This window comes from Cetorhinus maximus, chromosome 13, assembly GCF_964194155.1.
Source record: "Cetorhinus maximus chromosome 13, sCetMax3.hap1.1, whole genome shotgun sequence".
Lineage (NCBI taxonomy): Eukaryota > Metazoa > Chordata > Chondrichthyes > Lamniformes > Cetorhinidae > Cetorhinus > Cetorhinus maximus.
In genome coordinates, this window is record NC_135891.1 from 23156438 (window position 1) to 23166894 (window position 10457).

The following is a 10457-nucleotide window of genomic DNA, read 5'->3' on the forward strand; positions in this document are numbered from 1 at the left end:
GAATTAGAAAGACACAGTCGAAAATGCAAAAACATTTTTATTGGCCTGGATTGCATAGAGATGTAGTCAAATTATGTAGAACATGTCTGGAATATTTATTGAATAAGTTACTTCACTCAGCTTCTTTTCAATCCTGTAAGGCCCACTAAACCATGCCTTCAACATGGCTTCATGACGGGGAAATCATGCCTAACAAATTTATTAGAATTCTTTAAGGAGGTAACTAGCAGGATAGATAAAGGGGAACCAGTAGATGTAATATATTGATTTCCAAAAGGCATTCGATAAGGTACCACACGGTACCACTGGCGGGATGAGGTTTCATGTCCGTTTTTAAAAACTTCAATAAAGTTTCTGTGCTTCTTATTAACATGTCCCATCTCGTGTGACATTGTCACATAAGGGGTACATGTTAATAATTTTAATATTTTTCTATTTTTAAAGATTTTTATACTGTCAGTAATCTCCCTGAGACAGCACTTAGTCTCAGGGAGATGTGCGTTCTTTCGCGCGCCTGTGTGAAAGCGCACTTTGACAAATAGGGAATCCCTCCACCCCCTGCACAGGAAGCGCTTCCTGTCAGGCAGGACGCGCGACATCAGCGCACGACATTTTAAGTGCTGGCTTGTGGGCTCCGCCACCCGCATACCAGCCAGAAGATTCTGCCCCTCATTGAATGGAAGAACAGACTTGATGGGCCGAATGGTCTACTTCTGCTCTTACCTCTTATAGCCTTATGAAATTTGAACCCTGATCTGATTGTATTTCTAATTAGTTAAACCATATCTTGTAAAAAAATTTAGTCAACTGTTCCACAGTTCTCTTTATTGTAATATTTTTCAAAGGTATCGCTTCAGAATATCTTGTAGACACATCCATAATTGTCAGTAAGTACTGATTTCTACTTTTAGTCTTAGGGCGGGGTCCTACACAATCAATCATGACCTTAGTAAAATGCTTGAGTTGGAATTAAAGGTGCCGGCTTAATCGCTACCTGTGGTTTCCCTATCACCTGACATATGTGATATGCTCTATAGAATTTGACTACATCTCTATGCTATCCAGGCTAATAAAAATGTTTCGCCTGTGTCTTTCTAATTCCTAAATGTCCCTCCATTGGAATTTTATGAGTAATTCTCAGAATCTAATTTCTATCTCTAAATGGTATAACAATCTGATGTGCTTCCCTCCAGCTTTTATTTGCTGAAACATGATAAGGCTTCCATTTTCTCATTAAAACATTACCCTTAAGGTGATGACATTCTGGAATACATGCTGCCTCTGTTTCTGAGTAAGCTGTTTGATATAACAGTCTTATGTGCATATCTTGCTTCTGTATCTCTACCAGCTAAATACCTCAGCTGTATTATCCTCCATTCTTTCTTCCTGAACAATGTTGTCAAAAACAGTGTCAGCTAATTGGACTTCCATACCTTTGCCCTGCCTTTTAACTTCCTGTTCTTCTTGTTTAAACCTGTGAGCCTGTGATTTTATCACACAATCTGGAAACAATCCAGGATGCTCTCTCTGCAACACTTACATTGAAAACACCACTATCGGCTGTCAACTACCATAGGCATCACCCACATCTATGACCCAGCTGTATCATTCCCTAAAATAAATTGAACCCCTGCAATGGGCAATTTTTCCACTACTCCAGCAATCACCTGTTTCCACTTACTCTTTAAATTTACTTTCCACAATGGAATAGGTTTAACATCTCCATGAACCCCACTTATTATCACCTGTTCCTGCAATACTCCCTCTGAACAACAAATATCACTATCCCACAATATTAAGAATTGACTAGCCCCTGTGTCTCTTAAAATTTTTAACACCTTTACCTACTCCATCCTGTACACATGGAAAGATTTCCCCTTCACATACAAAACCTTTAACCATTTCTGCAACCTGCTCCTCAGAACCCTCCAGTATAAACTGTGAACACATTTCCACTTCTTTTCCCAGCACTGATTCTTTCTGTTTTACCTGTACACAAACCATAGGTTTTTTGTGTGCCTGAACCTCATAACCCATAGTTACTTCCAGAACTTTTCTGCACCCCAATAATCCCGTCAGATTTTCCCTGTAATTTCCAATAGACTGACTTCATGTGTCCAACTTTATTACAATTAAAACATCTCAATTTTTGAATGTGACTTCTACCTTCAGCACCCTCCTTTATTCTGAGAAAAAACTTCCTGGGAATTTCGACCTACTCCTCTTCCCTGATTACCCATCTTCCTTTCACCTTCCCACTTCCCATCCTTCTCTGATTTAAAAGGGTTATGGAAAAAAAAGGTTTAGCTCTATGAACTAACTCATAATCATCAGCTATCTCTGTTGCATGTCAAGCTTCTGTTCCTCCACATGAGTTCTCACTACCGGAGGAATTGAATCTGTAAATTCTTCCAAAAGAATTACTTCTCTAAGAGCTGCATATGTTTTCTCTATCTTCAATGCCTGTATCCACCGGTAAAAATTACTTTATTTTACTCTCTCAAACTCAATATAAGTTTGCCCAGGCTGTTTTCTCATATTCCTAAATTTCTGCCTGTATGTCTCAGGAATCAAAATAGCCTTTTGCACCACACCATAGTTCACCAACATTCCTTCGGACAATGAAGCATAAACTTCATGTAATCTACCCACCAACCTGGATTGTAACAACAATGCCCAGTTTTCCTGTGGCCATTTCATCTGATTAGCTATCTTCTCAAATTAAATAAAGAATCCTTCAACATCTCTTTCTTCAAACTTTGGAAGAGCATGTACAAATATAAACATCTCCCCACTGGGTCTGATCTGGAAATGAGCTCTTCCACACCTTTTTTAATTGCCAGCGGTTTAATCTGGAATTCTCTTTCCTCTCTCTTTTTCGGATGCCTCTAGTTCCAGATATCTCATTTCCAATTCTTTTCCCTTTTCTTCCAACTCAATGTTTTTCGCTTGCAACTGAAATTGAGCCCATTCCAATGATCTGCCCCTCGGAGAATTCAGTCTCTCGTTTATTCCTTCCAGTTTCAAATGCTGTGCTATACCTTCAATTATGTCTGATTTCCTTACCCCTGCAGGTAATCCTAATTGTAACTAATCTGCCAATTCCATTAATTTATCTTTATTTTCCTTTTGTAACCAACCACAGTTACATCTTCAACTCGAAGACAAGTCTTAGCATCTGCCAAAGCCACATTGCAGTCTCACCACTTTAAAAAAAAAACCTCACACCAACTCCTGAATTCAAAGTGCCTCTTGTACTCATAACCTTAAGATTCACTAACTCCAAACCAATCAAGGAATTTCAAATATATCCTGGATGAGCCCCCATCTTGTTATGGCACAGCGGATGTAAATGCCGAGCCGTTCAAATCCCAGAGGGAAACTTGAGGCAGCTGCCAAAACTGTTTTGCAATTTGTACTTTATTTCGAGATGCATGCCTTGAATTCAGTAGTAATGTGCCCACCAAGACTGAGTTTTTTTTTTACAAAACTAAATTAAACATTTATTAATAGAAGAAAAGATTTTAAGCACATATGTAGGTCTACAAAGCACTACTATAGTAACTCCTAAATCTTCTAATTAATCTATCTCCCAGTTGCACCTCCATTAAGGCAACAGTAAAACAAGATAGATTTCAACAGACCTGGGCAAAGCACACAATACCCTGGACAGGGATATTCACAGTGAGTTTTCTTAGCTTCAGTTCCTGTAGACAGCAACTTAATGCACAGAGGCTGGAGGCTTTATAACTTGTTAGATCTTAGAATTCCTTCCTCCTTACACATAACCTCATCTCCTTAATATTAGTTTCTCCCCTCTCATTGTAAATTCTATTCTTCCAATATGTCTTTGCAACTTTATTTCTTCCATAATATAAATCTTTCAAAGGACTCATATTGTCAGTAACCTTTGGGAAACATGAACACATTGTTTGACTTAGCTTCATATGGCTAGGTGTAACATCTCATCATCTCTTTGAAATTCAAACTAATGTTGTTTTTCTGAAAACAAATGTTCCTCACACCTCACAAATTTAAACAAATTAGATTTAAATAATTTTTGGACTAGTGATTCATTAATTGCATTGTTTTAGCCTATGCGTCATGTCACAGCTTGCAGGAGAGGAGACAGTGGGGATCTGTCTTGTGGGGAGTTAAGTTGGTGCTGTGCATCTCTGGAATTTGACATTACTGGTTAGTGACATACGAACATACAAATTAGGAGCAGGAGTAGGCCACTCGGCCCCTCGAGCCTGCGCCACCATTCAATAAGATCATGCCTGATCTGAATGTAACCTCAACCCCACATACCTGCATACCCCTGGTAACCTTTCACTCCCTTGTTAATGAAGAATCCATCTAGCTCGGCTGAAAAATATTCAAAGACTCTGCTTCCAACATCTTTTGAGGAAGAGAGTTCCAAAGACCCGCGACTCTCTGAGAGAAAAAAATTCTCCTCATCTCTGTAATCAGGAACACAATTTTTTTTTTTCTCATTCTGAAAGACTGAAGCCTGTTGTTGCACCCTCACCTGTGGCCTGGCTGAGATGAACTGAGCACAGAGTACAGGTTCATTCTTCCATGCCTCTGGTATTTAATACTGTAAAAGTACACTGAGCCATTTTGGGAACTTCAAGCTAGAAAATATTTTTAAAATCCTGTGCTGCTTCAGTCACTCTGAAACCATTTAAATGTTGCTTTATTTTAATAGGCGAACGCCGTCTTGATCCAGACACGTGTATGGCGGAACTGAACAAGATCAACCCTCAGGCTGAATGGGTCATAAAGCAAGATGCGACTTTGTCAAAAGGAAGTTAAATTTTTGTGACCGTTTACCACCTAAATCCACAGAATAATATCTGTACTTTGGTTTGTTGTTAAAAGTTTTGTGACCTGACAAAGCTTAAGAAGAAAAGCTGAAGCACCTTTTCAAGGCACATCCAAGGAACAACATATTCAGCAAAGTACAGCACTTTCATTAAACAAGGGACATTTACCACTATTTAAAGGTAAAATGAAATCAGCTTTTGATTTGCTGGTCTTATTGGCATGTGAATTTGAGAACTTGAATTTTATACAAAATTTATGTTTAACCAGGCCTATTTTATTGAGACATGTTCAGTAGGCACTGCCAAATATTGCAAAGAATATTATGGAAAAGACACACAAGTCTCCTTTCTCACTCTATATATTTTTTTGGAATATTTAAAAAAAAAAATTTGCATGCCATCTTGGAAGTACTTGGAGAAAATGAATGTTTAAAGTGAAGGAAAAAAGCAGCAAAATGAAAAACAAAACTTGACTTGTGGCAAAACATAAACACAATCAATTATTTATTGAAGGGCCACAGCAGAAAAAAGAATGAGCATGAATTTGTGCCTCCAGTTTATTTGTCATGAAGCCATACTTGACTGCATATATCAAGCTCCTCAGGAGTAACAGGATCTTCAGCTGGGACAAATAACTATGATTGTGTCTAGCACTTTAGAGTTTGGGCACAGAGAATGTGACACAATCCAAGCTAAAAATACAGTAGTATAAAAATGCAGTAGCTCACAAGAATTATTATGGACAATAATATTTGAAACCTGTGTGGTGTGTATTCTGTTTTCTTTGAGGCAGCAGCCTCCTCGTAGTTGCTGATTAGCTTTTACTGTTGTATAATGTTAATAGATTTACATTTGGAACTTGTTTTCTACATATAGCTACAATTAGGATTTTTTAATATTCTGACAGGTTGTTTAAATAACCATCTCAATCTGTTGTTTGTGTCATTCTGTGAATTGGTAGTTATTTTTAAGAGCATTAAAGAATGTGTTCTTTACATTATTCATAATATTTCTAATTGCAACAAACATTTACAACTATTGAGAAATTACTGCACTGGGCCAGTTTAATAACATCAAAATTGGGACACTTTTGACTTAAGCAATGGTCATAAAACTGAGTTCTTAGAATTCCTGTTATTCAAATTCACCCAACACTATATTGTTGAAGTTAGAAGCAACTGGAGGTACAGATTATACATTCAAAAACAAGCTACTGTCAGAACTATTATTTTACATAAAATCATAGATATAATTATAATCAATATTTAATGTTAAACCAAATGTCATTGTACAACAGGTAAAGAGCAGTGAAAAATATGAAATTCAGTTTTTAACTGGAGAGTATGTGGTATTTCTGTACCCTCGCCTAGAGTTTCTGCGAATTTGCATTGCTTTCATCAGCACAGCTCAGCTGAAATCGGCCAAACAGAAATGATTGTGGAAATTAAATGCGAGTTATGTTAAGCATAACTCGAGTTTCAGCGTTTTAAACACTGGTTTAAAAAATATTGCACCAGAAGCTGGCCTTGCCTGCAATTCTGGCTGCGTTCCCAGATTAAAATCGTGAACATGCGAGTTTCAGGTGATTGAACCCGTTTGCATCTTTTGAAGGAGGCTCTTCAAATAAAGCTTGTTTATTTTTAAACACATGTTTTAAAAGTTTTTACATTTTACTGAGAAATTGACTAGTGTACACCAATAGAACTAGTAAATAGTTCAAATTGTGTTTTGAAAGATGTTGTCAGTGATTTTAATTGAGGTTACTCACAGGTGGAGGACTAGTTATCTTTATTGAAAATCTTTATTTTTTGTGATGAACCCCATTTGCAGCTGTATGAGTAAAACTGCACTGGTTCATCACTCTTAAATACATAAAATTTTAGTACAAAAGAAACTAAAATAAATGATTACATTCTGTTATGTTGCTTGATTCTGCTGACTCATGGAAGATTTACATTTATGATTATACAAATAAGCTTGAGCCATTCACTTTGGAACGCAGTCAACTTAACCCTGAATTATCCACTGAATATTTAACTTGAATATTAACTTAACTGCATGATAAGTGTTAATTAGTGTTAACCTCTGTGGCACTTAATTAGCTTTTATAAGTGTGGAGTCTCATTCCTTCAGACTTTAACTTTTGGAGACTTATGGAATTTTGGAAATGTTTTCCTTTTTATTCAATTTCTGTTTCTCTCTCAACTACAACAACTTGTGTTTATATAGCACATTTAATGTAATGAGATGTCCTAAAGTGCTTCACAGGAGGATTAACAAAAAGCTGAATTAAACCTTTCCTTCTCTCTGTTTTGCTTCCTGTACCTAATTTGACACTGAATTCACTATTCTAACTTGCATTTCCTGATTCACACTCTGCACTGTTCATTAACATTCTTCAACATGAAAGCTAAGGAGAGACTCAGCTGCTTGTCATATTTGCGTAAGTGCCACTAGAGGTTGCTACACACTCCGTATTTTTAATTTACAGCAACTTTCAGTGCACGTGTCCTAGACATTAATTAGGCAGGGACAATTCTAATGAACAGTGGATTTCAGTCATTTCTTGGCTACTGTATATTCTGGCCCGCAGCCTTACAAATATTTGGAGTGTTGTTAAAAACTTCAGATCTACCTTAGACAATGTTTTGAGTACCTATTAGTCAATCCCGCAAGTGACTTGGGAATTTTATATTTGAAGAGGGGGGGCAGATGCCTTTGTTTTTGGCATGCTTTTCCTCGACAACTTCTAATTGACATCCTGCATTTAGATCCCAGCTTCTGGTTAAGGGATATTTCTCACACACGCCCTCAGAATTCAGATCTTTCCCTCCATTTTGTTTCCTTGAAGCAACCAGGCGGTGTTTACATGAATAGAATCATCTTCACGACAATGGATATGAAAAGTGCTTGGCCATCAGAGATGGAATAATGAATTACTTGTCCATTAGCTGGGGTAACAAGGGATGTTTTGAACTGAGACAATAGACATTCATGACCTCAATTTTAGATAGACTATGGGTGAACTTTTATGGCCCCGTTGTGGTGGGGGTGCAAAATGCAGCGAGCCATTCGAAAGTCCATTGACTTCTGCAGGACCAGAAAATCCCACTGGCAGGAGAGTCCATAAAATCCCACCTTATAATTTCTGGCATTTCATAAACTAGCTTGTCTTGACTTTAATATACATCGTAGATTGCTTCAGCCTGCAACCTTTTAAAACTGTGTGAATTCACTTTGTCTCAAAATGCAACCGTTAAACATAATTTAATCCCAAAATCACTTGGAAAAAAATCTGAAGTTCCAAACAATGAAAAGTGATTAACCTGGTAAGAATATTCACCGTGGTATGGGATGTGGGGGACCTTTTCACCCAGAAGGCGGTGGGTATCTGGAATTCACTGCCTAAATTGGTGGTTGAGGCTGAAATGCTCAACTCATTTAAAAGGTACCTGGATATGCGCCTGAAGTTCTGTAACCTGCCAGGCTACGGACCTGGCTGGAAAGTGGGATCAGAAATGAGTGGCTAGCTTTTTTCTCTTTTTATGGCCAGTGCAGACATGATGGGCTGAATGGCCTCTTCCTGCACCGTCACTTTTCTGCGGCCAGGATTTTCCACTCGTCGGGCGGGCTCAGCGGGAGCGGGTAGGGGTGGTCGCAGAGCCGATCAGCTCCGTACCGCGGTTTCACGGCCAATAAAGGCCCACCCTGCGTGGATCGCGAGCGACAGCGCTGAGCGCTGTCTGTGCGGGCGGGGGGGGGGGGGGGAGGAGGGAGAGCCGGGCCTGGCGCGCAGTGTGCACACGCGCGCGAAAGAGTGCTTCAATCTCCCTGAGGCACGGAGCTGCCTAAGGGAGATTGAAGTGTTTTGTGAAAAAAATTAAGTGACATGAGATGGGATATGTTTTTAAGTTCAAATGAAACGTTCGATTTAATTTGTAATAGCTTCAGGAAACCTCATCCCGCTTGTGGATGAGGTTTCCTAAAAAATGTAAAGGCCGCTTGGTCTTTTCGCCTGCCCGTCAACCGTAAGGTTGGACGGGCAGTGTAAAATTCAGGTTAATTACCTGGTTAATGGCCTTAATCGGCCTATCAATTATCGGCGGGTGCACAGCCGACTCCGGCGCACGCCCGCCGAATGAAATATCGCGCAACTTCACGATGACGTCGGGACGCACGCCCGACATCATCACGCGTCATTTTACGTTCCAGCATATCGAGCGCGCATCTGCTCACCGAATGTAAAATTCTGCCCTATGCTATCTGAAATATAACACATTGCATACATATTTTGATTACAAATCTGATTTATTGATGACCATTACCAACAGCTACTGCAGAGAGAAGATGCTATTTTGATGTGCTGAAATGCACCAGAATGATGCCTGGCAGCAATGAGTGATATACAAATATATCTTGCTTCGCTTCGACCCAAAGAAGAGCAGTTTTTTGGCATGCTCGCACACAGATTCACTACACCTCTGGCTCCCTCTTGTGGTAGATTCAAAAAACACAAGCATCAGCCCTGAAAATCTAAACGTACTGAAACTAAAAATAATTGTCTGGAATTGATTAAAATTCTTTTAACTGCAGGCACTAGAACATCTGTGTACAAACACTTAGAAATGCTGTTAATTGTGCTCAATTTTAATTTGAATATGTCATAAACACAAAATAGTGATACTTTAATCGTTAATTAAACTAGTATATAAGGTATGATATTTTTACATTATCTAATAAAGAACTCTGATGGCAAATGTGGTACGGAGGTATAGACACTAGAACAGTTCCAGTCTTTATCTACCATCTATGCTTATTAAGCTGATCTCAACTGAGACAATTGACCGACCTTATCTTCTCCTAGCTTAAGAGAAAGGGCAGAATTTTACCCTTGACGGGCGGGCGGGCCCGACTGACTTGGTGGCGGGCGGGCAGCCGATTGCCACCGCCGAAACGGGCTACGCCGCCATTTTGCGTAGGCTGGCCAATTAAGGCCCGCCCAGCGGGTTAGCGACTCCCATGGAGAATGGGAAAATCGTCACGGAGGCGGGCGTGCTCAGAGCGCCGGTTCCAATGGGGAACCCACAGTCTGTATAAAGAGTGGCCAGGCAACTTCGCTGAGGCAGTGCACCATGGCCACTCGAAGAGAGAGAGAGAGAGAGGCTGCTCTCAGAGGACAGGAGCAGGAGCAGGAGGAGGGGTGTAGGCTGCAGGAGAGGCCAGCGGGAGGGGCCACTGTGCCCCTTGGTTCTCAGATGCCTGCCTTGCTGTCCTCCTCCAAGAGGTGTCCAGCCATCAGGAAATTTTGTATCCAGAGGATGGAGGAGGAGGGCCCCCCATGTCACCAGGCAGGCGTGGCAAGAGGTGGGTGAGGCAGTAAGTGCCCATGATGATGTGCGGCGCACAGGAACACAGTGCCACAAATGATTCAATGATGTGCTGCGCTCTGGAAGGGTGAGTGCCATGTCAGCCTTGGCCATTTGACCCAGCCGGTAGCCTTAGCCTTTGGCAAATGTCGCAAGTGTTTTCAATGTTTCCTCAGCACCGCAACTCTCCAGGCCAGCATGCATCCAGGTCAGGCACCTCTGCACTCTCCCCACTCCAATGGCACGTAACATGCCATGTGGC

At 40.2% G+C, this 10457-nt stretch overlaps 1 protein-coding gene across 6 annotated transcripts in view; it reads left to right on the plus strand.

Moving 5' to 3' along the window:
• Positions 1-6749, plus strand: part of arhgap40 (Rho GTPase activating protein 40) — a 170687-nt gene extending 163938 nt beyond the window's left edge. For all 6 annotated transcript variants that reach the window (XM_078555114.1, XM_078555115.1, XM_078555111.1 and 3 more), the window contains exon 15: positions 4712-6749. In XM_078555114.1, coding sequence (XP_078411240.1) covers positions 4712-4818 — 107 coding nt within the window. In that variant the 3' untranslated portion in view covers positions 4819-6749. The remainder of the gene's footprint in view (positions 1-4711) is intronic.
• Positions 6750-10457: the final 3708 nt, after the last annotated feature.